Here is an 18850-nt window from a genome sequence, read left to right as displayed (position 1 = left end):
AACGCCAAGAGGGGAAGTAGGCAGTAGCCTCTCTATTCTCTTATTCACATAGCTCATACTATTATCTTCCTCCCCTTCTGCTTTTCACTAACTTAAGCATAAGAAGAGTCGAGCCAGAAAGCTCCCTACATAGATCTATTGTGCAAGACCATCGATGACCAAAAGGTGACCAAACTACTTGAAGGCGATCTTATGGCCTAAAGATCACCCGTCCGCTAAGAGATGACTTCGCAGTAGGGAAGATCTCTATTCCTCTACCCGACCTCTCCATTTCTAGGCCAAGACACCTCTAGCCATCTCGCCGGTAGGCCTCTCATGTTGGCTCACCACATCAGCACCCCACATGGAAGAGATACCAAAAAAGAGTTACACCTTCGACGATAAATCAATCGGGCGACTCACCAGTCAATAATATCCATAACACTATCACATGTATTGCTATTCGAGAGACTTCAGAATCCGTTCATCTTTCTGCGTTCACAGTGTAGCTTACAAATGGATTTGGTATTTCGAAGTCAATTCGAAGGGATGAGAAACATGTGATAGCAAAGATGAAAGAGTCACAGAGAATTAAAGAAGGACCGTTGACCTCAAAGGCTTTGCATGCATCTGCATCACTCGCTCTCTCATAATACTTTAATTCCGTCGTGTTATCGTTGACATTGCGAGATCAAATACCAAGCGATTAAAGATAACTCCGTGAGCTGAGGCCGATCGGATCGACAGGCAAGCGAGTCTTCCCTTCCCTTCCACAGGACTTGATGAGCAGCAACAGCAATGGCACCAGCTTCGACCCTTACAATGGCAGACCACCGGAGCGCATGAGCGGGCTCACCTATGGCCTCGGCATATCCGCCGGCATCCTTCTCCTCATAACCACCATAACATTCATGTCCTACTTCTGCACACGGACCACGACCACCGCTGCCGCCACCGCGGCGCGGCCCCGTCGGCCGCCCGACGACGTGGTGGGGCCGGACATGGACGTGGAGGCAGGCCTCGACGAGGCCACGCTGATGAGCTACCCGAAGATCCTCTACTCGCAGGCCAAGCTCGAGGAGCGGAGCACGACGGCGACTTGCTGTTCCATATGCCTCGCCGACTACAAGGACACGGACGTGCTGCGGCTGTTGCCGGAGTGCGGCCACCTCTTCCATCTCGACTGCGTGGATCCATGGCTGAGGTCGCGCCCGACGTGCCCCGTCTGCCGCTCCTCGCCGATTCCCAGTCCCTTGTCGACTCCTCTCGCGGAAGTCGTGCCACTGGCACTAGCACGCCAGCCATAGCCGATGTCTCAAGAACACTACTCGTTGACGTAGGAATCTTCTCCATGTAATATTCATCTGTGTGCAGATCTCGGCAATGGGTCTATGCCTTTGTGAACAATGCTGGCGTTGACTTTGATCGTAGCAGGTAAAGCAACAAAGACGAGATCAAACAAGCCATCTCCAAAGTGATGATCGGAGCAGCTGCTGTTGAATCAACCCGAAGTGAAGCATTACAGGAAGTGAGCCTCACCTTATCATCTTCATCATAGTTCTACCTGTCAACTGTTACAGGGATGTGTAAGCTGAGAGTATTGTTCTTCTCGATCTAGTGATTGCTATCGAAGTGGGTGTATTGGAGTCCTCGGCATCAGCATTTGAAGGTGTGGTTTGCAAGTTAGTGGCAGTCAGGAGAATGCAGAGGCCCTCTGTTGGCTCTCCAAGAACAGCATTCATTATCCATGTCTTCAATAGAACAAGCAGAATAGCAGCAAATATTTGACTAGTTTTTCTGATAGTTTGATGCTGATAATTATTTATTTATATGAAAACACAATTTGGAGACAATTTCTGACCAAACACAACTTTAATCTAAACTAATTTGAACTGAATTCCTCCAAAATAAACACAACCTAAATAGGATCCAAACATCTCATAAAATTCTTTAAGAAAATATCATCTTGCATTTACAATATGAACAGTGAGCTTTCTTGCATGTACAATAACCCCGGAAACAAAATCCCGCGAGTTTAGAAGCATTACATACAGTTGGAAATACTAAAAAGCTCTCTCAATAGCTGAGCAAAGTGACTCTACCCACCCAAATATCAACATTTGAACAGCAAGTTAACAGAGAGTTTTGAAAGCGAAAAAGGAAAAAAAATCCTTGCGTAAACGGCAAGGAATCGAGATCTAAACGACCTCAACTTCTAAATTTACAGACGGTGTTAGGAAAAATGCTGCTGCCGGCGCTACTGGCCATGAGAACTCTGCAGCTGACTCTACTGGCCATGAGATATCAGGAGTTACCTCTCTTGTCCATGAAGGCTCAAGATCTGATTCTGTTGGAGAGGAAAATTCAGAATCCCATTCTGCTGAGTACAAAAACGTGACAGTTGATTCTGATGCTGGTCGGAGTTCTGCCGATATCTCTTCGAGTTTCTCAGTGTAATGAAATTCTATCTGAAGACGGTTATGAATTAGTGTAGAAGTTGTCAGTCCTTTCCTTAGATCAATTTGGAGTTCCCTGATTGGAATAGCAGCCAGGAAGCTCTTGATGTACTCCTTGCAGGACTCCTTTCCTTGGCATATAAGCTCATCCTCCAAATTGGGGTTCCTAACCACTAGCTCCCCAGAAAATTCCTCCTTTATTCCATTGTTCTGCTGAATCTGAGTTTCAGAATCCCGTGCCGTGCTGTTGCCAGGTTTGTTTTCATTTTTATGTCTGTGAATCGTTGTGGTGTCATCAAACTTGAGAATGTAAGCTTGGTTGCACCCTTCATGAAGTCTCTCCCCTAGTGTGTCTATAATATAGTAAGCATCACGCTCGACCTTTAGAATGAAAAAGTGATCATTCCAGCTGACAATGTAAAGATGAGGAAAACCATCAGAAGAACCGCCTGATCCAGCTCGCTTGATTTCATCCCATATGTTGTCAAAGGACATTGCCCCATCTAGGAACTTGAAGCTTTCACTGTCCTCAGTTCCTTCAGGACAAAAGAAGGCCACAAAAGAGTTTGCAGGGACAATAGAAAGTGGTCGAACTTTTGCCTCAAGGACTGTTTCAAGGTCAAAGTGCTTGTCAGGAAAACGTTCCCTGTATGTCTGGTTCTTGCAAAGGGTCCTCCAGTCTAAAGAACCTTCTCGTATGAGGTGGTCAAATTGCGACTTGATGGGCATCATATGGGGATTGGCCTGAAACCAGTCAGCGATAACAGCAACAAGCACAGCGCAAGCACTTTCACCAGATGCTTGCTCACTCCTCTGATCAATTGATGCAAGGAAAGCTTGGGTACAGAGCTTGAAGGAACCGTCACGGCTTACTACCTCCTTAAGTTCCCAGCTTCCTATCGTAAAACTATCATCACCGAAGTCATGTGCTGGTAACCAATTTCCCATTGAAGTGTCATGATGATTCTGTAATGACATGTCAGAGAGTTTCAAACACTCATGATGACGAAAACGGACGCTTACAGGAAAAGCAAATCACGCATGCATGGATGCTCAAACACATTAAAAACAATCTGAGTCATGAATGAACAAATCATCTTTAGGTTTCAAAACCAAATAGGATGACACACTCCTAAACTTAAAGGAGAACAGGTATGGATCGATTGTATAGGCAACACAAAAGAACATCGAAGAAACGTAAACAACTGGGGAAAAAATTGCATCAATTTTCTAAAGTTTAATGTATGCCTCCTCATCATGAATTAAATAAAATATCTTTAGGTTTTAAAACCAAATCGGATGACACTCTTAAATTTAAAGGAGGTACGGATCAATTGTATAAGCGACACAAAAAAATGAAGAAGAGAAAATACAAGCAGGAAAAAAGTTTTGCATGATTTTTCCGATGTTCAATGTATACCTCCTAATCATGTTAGCACATTGGTTCAATCACTCAAAACACCTAAAAATGAGCTCATAAATCATCTTTCATGTAAAATTTAGGTAATATTAACTATTATATGAAGTATAAGAGTTACTACAGAAAAAATAAATAAATAATGATAACATACCACCACACAGGTTGATCCTTCTAAAGAGGTAAGCCGACGACGATAAAAATCAATGTCATCCCCACCTTCTTCTCCATATGATTTCTTTAGCAGAGGCTCCCCCTTAAACTTTGGAGATCTCAAGTTAAGCCTACTCTTTTTCCAAGAAAGGATACTTGTTAAAATGTAAGGAACAGGCTGCTCAGATAAAGATGCTGTTGCCTCCTCAACATGTGAATAACTGACATCTGATTTTTCTTGACCGTAGTGAATCAAATTCTCGTAGTCCTTATTTATCAACATGTCGGAATAAAATGATCCCTCGATGTAGTGTGTAGATGCCAAGGTTCCATAACTAAAAGATTTTCTTTCACTGGAATCATCCTTGCTTCCTCCTAAATCTTCGTGACTATCTTCAAGTGAGTCCGCGTCACATGGGTATGCATCTTCTGCATCATTATTCCTAGGAGAGCACTTCTCTTCACTGTCATAATTATCTTTGCATCCCATTTTTGCTTTTCGACGTAATATTAAAGCTTTAAGTATATTAATTTTTCTCAATCCATCTTTACGAGCAGAAGGCACATCAGTCTCGGAAGGGAAAGCACTGGAGGAGGGAGGTGACGAGGGAACTGGAACTATAGAACTCTGCACTACCTCTATTGATTCTCGTACAGTTCTCAATTCCGACAAGCTAAGTGCTAACTGTGACAGAAAGCAATCACAATGTCAGCGTATATGATTCCCAGTGTTGAGAAGGGTAAAGCCTTAGGTAGAATGGCAAAGGAAACAAATCCGTGTGCCAAATAGCAATAGTTAAAAAAGTTACTAGATAAAAAGATATATATATGAATCTTAGATTGTCTTAATTAACAGATGGCTTTATTCGAGCACTTGATTTATTTTAATATTTAGAATGCCGAAAACCAAGGTAAAATCAACAAAGACTAACATACATATAATACTGGATGGGACTCAGTAGTGACACCCGGAGGCAACAGCGTAACATTGATCTCCATCTCTTTTTCTTCGGCAGCTGAAGCAAATTCTGCCAGGTTCAAAGAAGCTGTTCCGATCACAGAGCACTTGTTCCTGGGACCTTTACCCTGAATATTCAAAATTAAAAATATATATGAGCTATCCATAATTGACATTATGTTTTCAGCTTAAGCCTTATAGTTGAATTCTCATGGGGAAAGTAGACCTTCTTTAGAGCAAACACTCATGGAAGAGAGAAATTAGAAAACTGAAAGGAAGAATGTTGTACACAGATGGAATAGAACAATGAGAACTGACATAGAATTTGGAATTAAACTTTCTATGCTGCATAAACTTGTAGACAGACAGAAATGAAAGGACATCTTGTCAATAAAAGTCGACAACGAAAAGTCAACAACAATATTTTAAGCCAAGGAAATTGTTTGGTGCCATGTTCCCTCACATATCCAACAATATTATAAAAAAATGGCTAGAAATAAAGGCTTCATATATGTTTATATACATATCAACAATTCATATTTATACTATTAGATTAGAGTTAGGATGTTCTCACTTAATATCCTTTTGTGCAGCATAACTGGCACAACCTGGCCTAATGGAACTTAAACTCAAATCAAAAGTAGTATTCACATCAGTCGCTTATAAATCGTCTGAGTCTTCTCCCACTTTTGATGTGAGACTAAATTGGAGTGCTTCTTAGTACCAAATCGCTCTGTGCAGGATTATAGGACAAATCTGCACCATACCTAAGGCAACAGACTTAGAAGTTCCATGAACATGAAAAAAGAAGTTGTATTAAGACCTAAAGAAGGTTTAATCAACTAGGCAAATTTTTTCTCAGAGTTCTTAATTACTCTTAACTATTGTACAAATCTAATAAATTTTCTTGAGAGATTTCTCGAAATCAACCACTTCAACCCAAAAAAATCAACAAGATTGCGGTTTTGACATGGAAATTAATGGATTCATTATTAGCAAAGTACCAACAAAACATGTCCAGGCAAAAGTTTACCCACAATCTAATACCAAGATTGATTAAAATAGATTCTTATAAGCGCGATCAAAACCCTAACTCGGAAAACAAAAGGAATCACCAAATTGCACTAAGTTTGGTATTCATGGGCATAGGAAGCAAAACCATCTGCCTCAATCATAGCAAATTTTCGGGAAGAATCGCAAGCAAGTAACACAAAAGAAAGCTAAAAGAAAGAGAAAGAAACAAGGATTCGGACTCAATACCGTAAAGACAGAGAAGGCGATCTCCCATGGAAGGAAGGCGCCTTTCTCCTTGTGAGCGGTGAGAGTGGCAGCAGTGAGGAACTCCTCGTCCCACTCCACGACGCCCCCTTCCCTCACCTCCTCCTCCCTCGTCCAGTTCCGCCTCACGCGTCCACGCCGCAGCGAGCTGAGCGCCGTCTTCGGCCCCTTCCACCTCACCTCCGCCGCCGCCCTGGCTCCCGTGGCCGCCCCAGCCACCGGCACCCCCTCGATCCTGCGCACAACCACCCGCACCTCGTACTTCTTGGACTGCAGCGGCGGCCACGGCAGCCACCTCATCATCCTCGCCACCATCTCCGCTCGCCGGACGACCTACAGCCAAAGGGCGTATACGGAGATGGATCCTCCCCGGCCGAAGCCGCGCGCCATGGCTTCGTCTTTATAGGAAGGACTTTGCCTCCGATGCCAAGACTCCGGCACAGGAGCAACTAATATTCCGTATGTAAGTTTACCCTTTCACCCTCCTTCTTATGAGAAATGCCCATGTAAACCAAGTATAAATCCGAGAAAAACCAATAATTATATGGGTATTTTAGGTATAATGGCTTCACTCAATGAGCACATCATAATACTTTATCCAACCAAGCATTAACGACCTGCTCCCAATTAAATTGTCGATGACACACACACACACACACACAATAAAGAAGTATTATTATGATTCCAAATCATGCAGGCATGTCATCTAATTTATGAGCACAGACTCTCATAAATTAGAGAGAACAAAGAAGTCAGTCGACCCCCCAAAAGTCTTCCTCGAGCGAACACCATAGTAATGACATCTCTCTCTCTCTCTCTCTCTCTCTCTAAAACATAGTGTGCATGTTTTCATGGTTTCACATGCAGAGACAGTGGCTCATGGATGTTGATGTTACGCTCTGTGCAAGTCTTCGTCTCTTTCGTCTCCTATATGGGACCTGAAGTGCTCCATCCCGCGTTAATGGAATCCCATTCTCGTCTTTGAAGCTCGACAGTGGCGTTATCATCTCCTTTCTTCAGCAGGAATGGCAGAATGATCAACTCTTAGCTGCAGCACCGAGTCAGCAGAGCTTTAAAAGGTGATGTTGATGATGTTCATATCCTTTTATCGTTATTAATATCATTATTATTATTATTATCATTTTGATGTCATAATATATTTATTTTTTTTAAAAATAATTTATCAAAAAAATATTTAAGATGATACGAACATATTAAAAAAATATCGGATAAAAAATATGATAATAATTATTTTAATAGAATGAAAGGACATAAAAAGGATGGCATATTATTTTTAGAATAATATTACTTATCTTTTTCCGAATAGATAAATAATATATATATATATATATATATATATATATATATATTTGTTGTCGCAGATAAATGAAGCTTTTGGAGTGCCTAGCTCAAGAAACATATCAGAAATGGTCCACATGTATGTTATCCTAGCGTGTGTAAGATGGCACTGCATATTAAATTTAATTAGTCTGTTTATTATCTTTCAGAAACTATTCTAAATATTAAGTGGATAATGGGCACAGTTGAATTCAAGCATTTTATTTGTCCTTGGTACCTGTTGCAAAAAAAAAAAAAAAAAAAAACTACGTAGAATCTAAACGAAAAACATCTCCTGAAATAGAAATACTATGCTCTTGGGGTATTAATTATATAAATACCGAAGTCCAACGAGGTTTCTCAAATCGATCCCTCTAATACTCAAGTAAGTCAGTCCTGAGATTAATTTTTATGAGGTATATGTTCTCGTTGATATCCTTGTTAGCCTAATATAGCCTTGATTCATATGCGTAGAGTCGTAAGCGTCTCCTCTGGAGATAAAAATATTATGCTCCTGAGGTGAAAATACTATGCTCCTACAGTGTTGTTACCTACATAAAAACTAAAGTTTTGGGGCTCGAACGAGAGGAAGTAAGTTTGTGATATACTTCTTTCTCATGAAGAAAGAGAATGGAATTTAGGATTGTCATTTTGACATAAAGGAAGAGAAGGGAGTTTAAGATTGTTTTCCTTATAGAGAGAAAAAGTTTGTGATTGTTTTCTTTGCCATAATGAACGAGAAGAAAGTTTGTATTTCTCTGCTTTAAATTTTTGTACATATAAATAAATGAAGGATGACTTGAATGACATATGATAACCGCGTGTCAACTATTAGTAAATTTCCTATCATTTGTTCTTGAAAAATGAGAGTCATTTTCCTTTTCCTGTTTAGGATGTGTTTTTATATTTTAAAAATATCTTTTTTTATCTTGAAAGAGAGGAAGAAAGTTTGTAATATCTTTTGCCTTCCTTGTTATAAAAAAAAGAGAATACAATTTAGGATCGCCTTCCTTATCATAAAGAAAGAAAAAAAAAGTTTCTAATTATTTTCATTGTCATAATGAACGAGAACGAAGCTTGTATTTGTTGTTTTGAATCTTTGTACATGTATAAGCAGATCGAGGATAACTTGGCTGACACATGATGACCTGCGTCAACTATTGATGAATTTTCTATCATTATCCCCTTCTGAAAGCATGAAGGTTCTTGAAAAAAATATTAGTGTCTTCATCATCAATAACACATGAATCTCAATGATACTTTTTCCAGCACTATCCAACTTAGGCTTTCCTAAAATAAAAAATCTCAAAGTTTTTTTTGAAAGATTGCTTGCTTTTTAAAATTTTATTTTCGTAAACCATTTATTATTTTTTTAATATAAAATTATCCTTGGCCTCAGCCATCACCTCTATTGGAGCAGGAGGTGAAAGACAAGCACAGAGTCTTCAAGGAAATGCTTTACAATAACAATATAAAAGATCTTCACGACAAGACGAGGTAACAATGAGGGGTTTACAGTAAGTCCTCATGATGATAGAGGTAACTTACAGTGTTATCATGACAGGATAAAATTGGTAAGTACCGATGAGAGATGAAGACAGTTTCGACTAAGATGAAAATAAAAATTAGAATCAAAATAAAAAACACTCTACAAAATTTGATGACAATCAATAGGAGAGAGATGAGGGATAATCTCATCTTTTAGAAAACTAAAAATAAATAACATTCTATTTTAGGAAAATAAAATAAAATTTTAAAGATTTTTTTTAGAAAATTATCCAAAACTATATTAAGATTAGAAGCGCATGCCACCATCTCCTCTCCTTAAGTAGTTTTGCAAAATTTGCCAACAGCGATCCGATTGTTCTCAAGAAAAAATAATAATAAATAACCTCATACTCCTCAAAAGAGTTTCTGTGCTTAACAATATCAGCAATTACTTTTAAAAATAATTAGTTCTAGAAAGACAAACCACATGCGATATTCAAAATGACAAACAACACTTTATTCTCCCTAACAATCCAAAAGATAACCATTTTTCATAAAATTTTAGTTAAGGAAAAAAAATTCTTATTCCATTTTTTTCATTACTAAAATGGTTTAATAGTTTATTAGAACAGTACATAGTCTTTTTTTAAAATTAATTTGGGGAGTAAAATTAGTAATATTTTTTTATTTGTTCTTATCTATGAGTTACTATATATATATATATATATATATATATATATATATATATATATATATATATATATATATATTATGATAAACTAAACTAAACTAATATCTTTAAAAATATATAAGATGAAATTTCAAACTTTTGACCTTTAAATTTTTTATCAATTTTTTATTATAAATTAGTCTGATAAACCATCATCAGATTAATATTCAAAGTGATTCAAATTTAGTGAAAGGAATACTATCTTAGAATAATATACATAGAGAATAATTAAAGTAAACTGACTTATAAGTTTGACTAGCATATCATAATCATCCTTTCACTTTTAATATAAGCATTAGGTGCATTATAAATTAGGCCATTAACCAATTCACACAAGCCACAAGGAGTGTTCATGCTAAGTCAAGTCAACCATTAACAGATCATAATATATCATCACATTAATTGATCCAAGCATGGCCTTCTCCTTTCCCATTACCAACCCAAATTTGTGGTTCCACTCCTTGCCTTGTGTTCCCTGTATTGTGTCCTCTCTTCTCAAGTCAAAATTATCATTTTATTGGTCAAAATACACTGTTGATACGAAGAAGCTGAGATATGGTTGCATAAATTTCTATGGAGCTTCTTTTCTTGATTTAGTGGAGCTCCTTTTCTTGATTTAATTGACTCTTGAATCATTAATTTGGGAAAAACGGAGTTTTCTTCTCGTTGGTGAACTAATGCGTTGTGGTCGATGGGTCAGCATGGCTTGGTCCACGAGTCGATGTTGAGAGTTCATGATCGGTTGGCAAAAGTGGTGAAGCCGATTGTATCAGGAAGTCGGGACGCTGACGTCGGAGAGAAAGCATCTCGGTCGGGACGTTGGCATCGTCAGTGGGAAGGCGTCTCTCGGTCGGGACGCTGACACCATCTTCCGGGAAGGCGTCTCCTGGTCAGGGCACCGACACTGTCTTCCGGGAAGGCGTCTCTTGGTCGGGGCGGTCGTGCTACCAAAGATGGTCGAGCTCCTGCATAGAATGCTCTCATCGGGGGAGTTCCCGACTTTGGCCCCTCGTAGATTAAGTTAGTGGTTACTTCTTTTTTCCTTTTTCTCTTTTTTTTCCCTCGGCGAGATGCTGGTCAGTGGCTTTTATACTATTGCATGAGGATCAATTGAATGTGGATTCGGTGCGACGATCGATCCTCGAGTGACGAGATGGTACCTTTGTGCAATCGTCGCTCGGAATGCACGGGACAACGTCAGACGGCACCGTCTCAAGCTTTTCGGGACGAGACTTGTTAAGGGGCGCCTCTTGGTACCGGTTTCGGCTCGACGGCACCGTCTCAAGCTTCTCCCCCCGCCCCCCGTCCCGTGTGCTGACTTAGCAGGGGTGTGATGCAGTGTGGGGAAATCCAAAATATGCCTTATCACTCCTAAGGCATTTTCACTAAGTTGAAGATTCTGAAATTTATATGCTCATGCAATTATGGGTGCATATATGCCATTATTAATTTTGCATAAAATCACTAAAAACTATAAGCATTAATAATAATATTAATTTCAGTAAAAATAATAAATTCTTACATATAAATAATTATAAAAGTTCTTTTTTTCCTTCTTCTTCTTCTATTCGTTCTTTGCACCCAACAGTATCTCGTTGCTTCAAGATTCGCATTTTCTGTTCTTCATCATCTGATGTTGATCCTGATTCTGGTTTCAAATCCAGGCGGCTCTTACGGTCCCCTCTTCCTGAATCGATAACAAACACCTCCCTCCCTCCCTCTCGCTTCCGCCGCCGACGATCGCCAATGGAAGCGGCCGACCTCGTTCCTTTCCTCGACGCTGATCGCGTTCCCGCTCCCCGATTCTTGACGTCGTCTGGAATGCGGATGCGTTCTTACCGTGGTTTGCTTCTGTTTAGGCGGTGGGGAAAGGTGCAAGAATCCGATCGGGAGACGGTGAAAACACTGGTGGCCGTCCATCGACGACCTTTGACCACGATTGGACCGAATCCAATCTTGTCTTCAGCTTTCAGCGTGGCAGCGATTCGAGCCAGGTTGATGTTGAGGCCGAAGGGGTTTCTAGCTGCAGCTAATCGGCCGCGATATGCGGCCGCGGGCCATCAGATGGTGTTGCTGCAGAAGCACGGTATCTTTTTCCCTTTCTTGTTATTCGATCAAATGCGTGCCGCTTGATATGATATGACTTTTTCCCCTTTAATCCTAATAATGTGTCGTCAACCTCTCGATGTTTCTCTATTGTTTATTTTATTTGTCACATACAACAAAGTCTATGAGTTGTTCTTTCAATTGGTTAATCTAAATGTGAGTGCATTATGTTATTTGAACTACTGCAAATCAACACATACTGAGCAATTATTTTCTTAATTATGTATGATAGGATGGGAATGATGATGCTAATTGGAAATGAAGAATAGTGGAAGCTCATGTTCATGGGAAGACTCTGCAGATGGTGAGAGCCATCTTGCTATGATATCATATAGACTATAAACTATTTGTGTTCTTATTTGAAGATAGTTGGATGCTTTTGCTGCACAGCTAGAAATCATTAGTTAGCTCAATCATGTTATGATATTGGATTTCTAGCTATCCATGCAATTGTTATATTTGTCAAAACGATTATCTAACTGTAATCCTCTTATTGTTTCGCGTTGATTGCGTCATCCATTGCTCTGTAGTTGACCTAATGTGCTCTGGATTTTGACAAGTTCTATATAAAGGCTCTCGGTCTATCACATATGCTTTCCTTTGAACAAACTGTAAATATAACCACGGGGAGAAGTCTATGATTACAGCTTTCTTCTTCTTAAGCTAATTAAGAGTTCAGGAATTTGATGCCGAGGAAACCATATAGTGCCTGTTAAAAAACCAGGGTTGGTGTATTAATGCCTTGAAACTGCTTGGATTTGAATATATGTTATGCGACCTATGGTAGTGAAGAAAAAGAATTGTATCATGCCTTTTAATCTGAATACTGATTATAATTGGATATCACACTCAAAGAATTTAGTTTGCAAATCATTTTATTCACAAATTTTAGCTTGCATTGTCAAATATAACAAATTCTAAATTGCCATAATTTTTAGTATACCTGTCTCTCTTCCTCTTATATAGTGGTTTGCGCTTTGCAAAGGAATGTTAGTGTCATGTTGCATGCTCAAGCATATGGCACCTATATAATAATCAAACTGTATCATGGTAGAACTAAGATGATCTTTTTCTTGAGGTTAGAAGGTATCTACGTTCATGGAAATTGTTTCAACTTCTCGAATGTTTGACTTGGTTCCTTGAATGCTTAAGATTGATATGCCTATTCATGGCAGATATAAGCTACTTTCTCATTATTGTCTGCGCATCTCTCTTGTCGGTAACAATCAAAGAACTCAAACTCGAAGGCTTGGTAGGAGTTGCTCTTGGTCAAGTACACGTGATGGCCCAACTCTCCTGGATGGGATTTGTCGATGTGATTGATTGGTATATAAAATTGAATGTGCCTACTATTAGTTACTTGGTGTAGGTATACTCTGCAATGTGATTAAGACCTCTTACAAGTAATTAGTGGATCTATTGGATCATGACATTAGTATTAGAGGGACTTAGAGTCTGGAAATGTAGCTTGCTTCTTTGGGGGAAGACTTGAAACATGGAACACCACTTACATTTCAGGTTTCATAGGCTTCATCCCCATTTTTAATCTTTTTTTGCTTCAATATGGAAAAATTCATTGACTAGAAATTTGTTGACTCAGCTATTGGCTTTTTCTTTGTGTTCTGTGTTCTTTCCACTAACACCTTAAGTCATGATGAGTTTAGCACTTAATTTTCTTACATCTCCATTTTTAGTCTTTTTTTACTAATTCGTCGCTATGAAAAAATATTCATTAACTAGAAATTCATTAAATCATCTTTTGGCTTAAGTTATGATGACTTTAGCACTAATTATTTTGCACTCTTTCGGCTTTTTTTATTTCACCAACCATGCTTCCTGGCCCCTATTACTTTTTGCCAAGCTGCCTCATCCAAGGTAATTTGACAACCATAAAATAGTTCATCTTTTGGGAAATTTCTATACTTATTATAAGCAACAGTTACACATTTGAATCCATGCTGAGATATGATGCACATACGAGCTTCGATGATCAGACCGTAAAGCAAAATAGCATGAAGTATTTTTTGGTAGGCAGTCACTGTTCCAGTGCTTTGGGTATGGGGAGGTGAACTCACAATAAGGTGAAACCCAGAAACCCAAATCCTTCTGCAGCCATGAAATAGTAGTCTATTCCTTTTTTTTTATCTGGACTAACAAAGTTATTTCCTTGCTGTAGCTTTGAAGCAAGAAAGCTGGTTGTCTGCCGGAAGAGACGGTCACATGGTAAATAGACACTGAACCTGTTCCCGGTTACTCAAATTCCAATGAAATGTTACAATTGACATGGAGTGTAACATCAGAGAGACTGGAGCATAATCTGTTCCCTGGAGCCCCCATGCATCCGAGAAGCCAATAATTTCCTGATGCATCTGTTCAGGCCCGACAACACCGATAAGTTTGAAAGAAATACATGGTCACACCGCAGCGAGAATTTAATTATGTCAGAGTCCTTATCCCGCACTGTTATATGCTGATGCCTGTTATGCTTGACGCCAGGAATATCACGTGGAGTTTGATGAGCTTTCTGGCCCTGTTGCCTTCATCACCTTCCCTGTCACCTGCTTCTACTGTGTCTTCGATCGATGCGGCCACCGACGCGTCGCCCTTTTTTCTTGATTTAAACGATGAATGCGGCTTCTTTGAGATAAGGTGAGTTACTGAAATTTCTTTACCCTGGAGATTCGTGATGCGCGGATCAAGCAGAACGATGGTTTGATTCAAATTTCAAAGACCCTGCCTTCACCCACTGTTCTTGTAATTTTATTCGCAGAGGCCTTGTTGGACTGCATACAGTTTGATCCTGTTCCTAGTTTGTCAACATCTCTTAGTGGCCCGATAAACATTTAAGTCTATGATGCATGGTGTTGCAGGACTATGGTAACATCTGAAGGAGGAGCGAGGACTCTGTCCACAACCTCTACCTTATCTACAGATCTCTGAGGTCATGTCATCGCAGAGTTTCTCCTAATAAAAACAATGTGGTAGCCTCTGAAATCTGGAACTCTGCAGTGGCCGTATATGGCACCATTTACCTGCTCCATGTGGTTTCCACAATGCTTGACAGCCATTAGCACAGACCACACTGTAAGTTCACTCGAAACACTTTGCTAACTGTGCTGTAAGTTCATTCCAAAGATACTAACTGTTTGTTTTCTGCTACGGACGAAAACATTTTCTGTTTCCAAAGACGGGGACTGATCTTAAAGGTTGCCATATATTGGAAGAAAAATGAAGTCTCATCTGTTCTGTCAATAATTGCAAACAGATCTGTGGAGCCAAGACATCTAATCTGATGGGACATCTCATAAGTAGAAGCATATGCTTGTCAGTAGTATCAGCTTGTTCTATATATTCTCTTTCCCCAGCAGCTTCAACATGATATATGGTGGTGGGGACGTTAGTCCAAAAAAAGAAATATGTGCCAATAATGCATACTTGTCTGATGTGTATAAGCTTGACTAGGTCCTAAATCAGTCTGTTTGCTAACATGGGAGACGGCATCAGAGGAAAACAGAACACAAAATAAGAACAAGGTGGTGTGGAAGCTTAGCAGATCAAAAACCTGCAATTGGAAATGAGTGGTGAAAGCTTTTTGATGCCTCGGTGAGCTGTTCAAAATGTCACTGTCGAAAGGTATTTAGCAAAATCTTGCTATTTGTTTTGCACGTAATTTTGGACTGTAGCTACGAAAAGTCTTTCTGGTCCGGCGTGCTGGAGTGGTAGTCTGAATGAATATTTTGTTTCCTTGTAGTGGTAATTGAAATCAATCGAAATGATGGACTTGAATTCCTCACTGCTTGATGGGAGTGAATATGGTTGCAGTGCTCGAATTTTTACTACAACAATAATTATTGATAAGAGTAAAAAAAAAAACACATTAAATTGGCAATGAGGTGAGTGTGGATCAGCAAAATCTATAGATGTATTGGGTTCTGTCGTAATAATTTCTAGAATTACTGGACACCCATTTTAAATATTTATTAAACTAAGAAAAAGTAAGAATGTCTAAAATGACAGTAAGGTTTTTTTCTCATTGGAGAAAATCTATCCATTTAAAATAATTTTCAAATGAATTTATGAATCAATTTATTATTTTTAATAATATAAACAGCTTGACATCAATGGGAATAATTTTCAGATTTAGAACAATCAGCTCTGCTGGTGGACTGCTAATAATAACCCATTGGAGTTGATGATATTTCATGAGCAATTTTCCAAATGAGATTTCTATCTTTCTGCACACTGCCTCCAAGTGTCCATCAAACTGTTCTCTGTGGTTATCCATCCTTGGTGCCATTTTGATCTATGGTGATTTACCGCTTCTTCTCTGCTTGTTTACATTCCTTTGCTATCATCACATGTCGGAGCTACAGGAAGAGAGAAAGAGAGAGAGAGAGAGAGAGAGAGAGAGAGCAGCAGCAGATTCCCACCCACCCGTTCCCTCTCATCATAACATCCTTTCTGACTCATCTGCCACACTCTCTCATTCGACAGCCAACTCAACCTGCACCCTGTGCATCGATCACTCCTTTACCATATACCCAATTTGGAGAGATCCAACCCTGGCCTTCTCCTTTCTTTTCCTTCCCGTGAATGCAAAGAAAGGCTGAAGAACTCTTCTGAGTGATCCTACAGACGATCTCCGCCCCTCTCGTAGCATATGCCCCAAGATTCCCCAGCCTCAGCGATCGGAGATGTCGGACCATGTCTTGCCTGAGCAAGTTTGCTACGTCAATTGCAGCTTCTGCAACACTACTCTACTGGTATACGTTGCACCTCTCTCTCTCTCTCTCTCTCTCTCTCGAAGTTTCTAGTGGTACTACATGTCTAGGCATCGGACTAGTTGTTGCTCAACCATCTCACAAAGTAATGAATCGAGTTGCCAAGTCCATCTCGATGAACATTCTTCTTCCTTCGAGATGCCTTTTTCGTTCTTCGCACTATCCTGAAGGGGTCGATCAACACAGAACTGAACCAGAAATCTACCTAAATCATCGGAAACCCTAAGTCGACTGTGGATATTGCTCTCTCTTTGCTTCTTCCATTTCCTGTGGCGGGAGACGCCCGCCGTCTTGCCACTACTTCACCACCGCAAAGCTCCTTTCGTTAACAGCTCTCTCGCCACCACCGGATCACCGTACAAACTGTTCTTGTCACTGCTTGAAGCTGAATGTTATTTGTCTCATCTTTGCCACTTCTAATTACTAATCAGAACAGTTGGGAACTTCTTCCGATGTAAGATCGACACAAACACTGGAAGTCAGTCAGTGTTGCTTTTCTTTGTTGACGCAGGTTAATGTCCCCGGAAGCAACTCATCCAATGTTGTGGCAGTGAGATGTGAACTCTGTGCTAATCTACTGTCTGTCAATCTGCTGGAAGCATTGCTCGGAAAACTCCCACTTCCGAGTCTTCAGGTTGAAATCCTTCCTTCTTTTCTTGATTTCAAGAGTACTCTTCCACTGCTATTGAATTGAATTTTCACTGACAAGATCTCTATGACATCAACACCTTGTTCTTGTTTGTGTATATATCGAACTCGAATCGAGCGTAAATGACAATTTAGACACTTGTAGACGAATAAAACTTGACAACAAGGGTTGACTTTTGCATGTTCACAGAGCACCTCATCAAGTCTGCATGCATACATATACATGCATAACTTGAATGTTAGAACATGGAACCTAAATAAAATCTGACTTATATAATTTCAGCTGTTATATGATCGATTTGCTGATATTGATTTGAAACTATCGCTTGACCTAATGCCAAAAAAAGATTACATCTCCTATGATTAGCCTTTCTTAGTCTATTACATAATCATTCAATCTCTTCTAACTATAATATCTATATGTTTGCTTAAAACACGTTCATAGTTTTTCCTCATTTTATCTTCAACCGAGATTATGTTTTACTGTAATTTGTTTTTAATGTTTGAGGAATTACTTAAGTGCAGAATCACAACACTGCGACTCGACACCATCGCATGGATTGCGAATCTTCTTCCATATGCACCAGCTTATCAGCAATGAACTCAGTGGACCATGTTCAACAGCAGATGCAGCTCATCCAACGTAAGCTTTTCTGTGACATGTTATCGTTTTACATCTATCAATCTCTAGTTTCTCACACTGACTCCATTTTCTACATGCACAAACTCTATTTTCTTATTTCATCTTGTTGAGGTCCCAACCAAAGACTAAGATGACTAACATCAGTGCTCATATTCCTGCAAATATGGTATCTTCTTGTATGTTTACTGTGAGCAGCAACAGAGAAGCGTCGTGTTCCTTCTGCCTATAACAGGTTCATCAAGTAAGTGTCCGTACAAATGTTGCTCGATAATTCGATGTCGTTCTTATTAACGTCGATAACGATGTTTAGATTTCTCCTTTATATAGAGAGGAGATACGTCGGCTGAAGACGAAAAATCCCAACATTAGCCACAAGGAAGCTTTCAGCACGGCAGCCAAAAATGTGAGTATGTGTACAAAGAATGCATCAAATATTGATGTTCCAAATGGGGAGCAATGATTTACGTTAGTCTACTCGATTTAAGCAGCAGATTTCATGAATAATTAGCTACATAAGATAAAGCATCGGAGAATAAATTTCTGTAACATTGCATTGCAGTGGGCTCATTTCCCGGAAATCCATTGTGGGCTATCGATCAAAGGCAACAAGCAAGTTTAGTTTCGAGGCCAATGCTGCCGAGCGAAGCACAGTGTGTGTTCTCGTGGTCTGTTCCAAATGATGTTCTTCTTGTAGACAGACTTAGATCGTCCCTTCTTTTCAATAATCATGCTAGCCTTCATGCAGTTCCATCTTCTGTGCTTTGCTGTCATGGAGAACTAACAGATGACGATGTGAAGGTTGGGCTTGTTTAGCAGATGCCTTCTGTTTGCGACTGCAGGAAATAGAAAGCGGACCATTGCAGGGAAGAGTACAG

At 39.7% G+C, this 18850-nt stretch overlaps 3 protein-coding genes and 1 long non-coding RNA gene across 4 annotated transcripts; 3 read left to right on the top strand and 1 right to left on the bottom strand.

Moving 5' to 3' along the window:
• The first annotated feature begins 687 nt into the window (after positions 1 to 687).
• Positions 688 to 1840, top strand: LOC135644814 (RING-H2 finger protein ATL70-like). The gene has a single exon (XM_065162732.1). It carries the CDS (start codon positions 762 to 764, stop codon positions 1284 to 1286), a length of 525 nt encoding a protein of 174 aa, XP_065018804.1. The 5' UTR covers positions 688 to 761; the 3' UTR covers positions 1287 to 1840.
• Positions 1841 to 1902: 62 nt separating this feature from the next.
• On the bottom strand, positions 1903 to 6645 carry LOC135644813 (uncharacterized). Its single transcript, XM_065162731.1, has 4 exons — positions 6224 to 6645; positions 4942 to 5091; positions 4007 to 4690; positions 1903 to 3401 (listed from the first exon to the last, which is right to left on the bottom strand). Exons 1-4 carry the CDS (start codon positions 6554 to 6556, stop codon positions 2178 to 2180), a joined length of 2391 nt encoding a protein of 796 aa, XP_065018803.1. The 5' UTR covers positions 6557 to 6645; the 3' UTR covers positions 1903 to 2177.
• A 4833-nt stretch (positions 6646 to 11478) lies between these two features.
• On the top strand, positions 11479 to 15643 carry LOC135644799 (uncharacterized). Its single transcript, XR_010498593.1, has 4 exons — positions 11479 to 11883; positions 12136 to 14552; positions 14774 to 14987; positions 15091 to 15643. It is a non-coding gene; the product is annotated as an uncharacterized LOC135644799 (long non-coding RNA).
• A 736-nt stretch (positions 15644 to 16379) lies between these two features.
• Positions 16380 to 18694, top strand: LOC103994334 (putative axial regulator YABBY 2). The gene is made up of 6 exons (XM_018830857.2): positions 16380 to 16666; positions 17196 to 17318; positions 17858 to 17975; positions 18171 to 18216; positions 18303 to 18378; positions 18535 to 18694. Exons 1-6 carry the CDS (start codon positions 16598 to 16600, stop codon positions 18592 to 18594), a joined length of 492 nt encoding a protein of 163 aa, XP_018686402.2. The 5' UTR covers positions 16380 to 16597; the 3' UTR covers positions 18595 to 18694.
• Positions 18695 to 18850: the final 156 nt, after the last annotated feature.

This window comes from Musa acuminata, chromosome BXJ3-8 (assembly GCF_036884655.1).
Source record: "Musa acuminata AAA Group cultivar baxijiao chromosome BXJ3-8, Cavendish_Baxijiao_AAA, whole genome shotgun sequence".
Lineage (NCBI taxonomy): Eukaryota > Viridiplantae > Streptophyta > Magnoliopsida > Zingiberales > Musaceae > Musa > Musa acuminata.
Note: the sequence above shows the minus strand (reverse complement) of the source record. Positions and strands in the feature narration are given on the sequence as shown.

Coding starts and splice junctions, on each gene's coding strand:
- LOC135644814 (XM_065162732.1), top strand. CDS start 762: ATGAGCAGCAACAGCAATGGCACCAGCTTCGACCCTTACAATGGCAGA.
- LOC135644813 (XM_065162731.1), bottom strand. CDS start 6,556: ATGGTGGCGAGGATGATGAGGTGGCTGCCGTGGCCGCCGCTGCAGTCC. Junction 5,092..6,223: donor TCGCCTTCTCTGTCTTTACG/GTATTGAGTCCG, acceptor TTGAATATTCAG/GGTAAAGGTCCCAGGAACAA. Junction 3,402..4,006: donor AAGGATCAACCTGTGTGGTG/GTATGTTATCAT, acceptor ATGTCATTACAG/AATCATCATGACACTTCAAT.
- LOC103994334 (XM_018830857.2), top strand. CDS start 16,598: ATGTCGGACCATGTCTTGCCTGAGCAAGTTTGCTACGTCAATTGCAGC. Junction 16,667..17,195: donor TCTGCAACACTACTCTACTG/GTATACGTTGCA, acceptor TTGTTGACGCAG/GTTAATGTCCCCGGAAGCAA. Junction 18,379..18,534: donor TCAGCACGGCAGCCAAAAAT/GTGAGTATGTGT, acceptor ATTGCATTGCAG/TGGGCTCATTTCCCGGAAAT.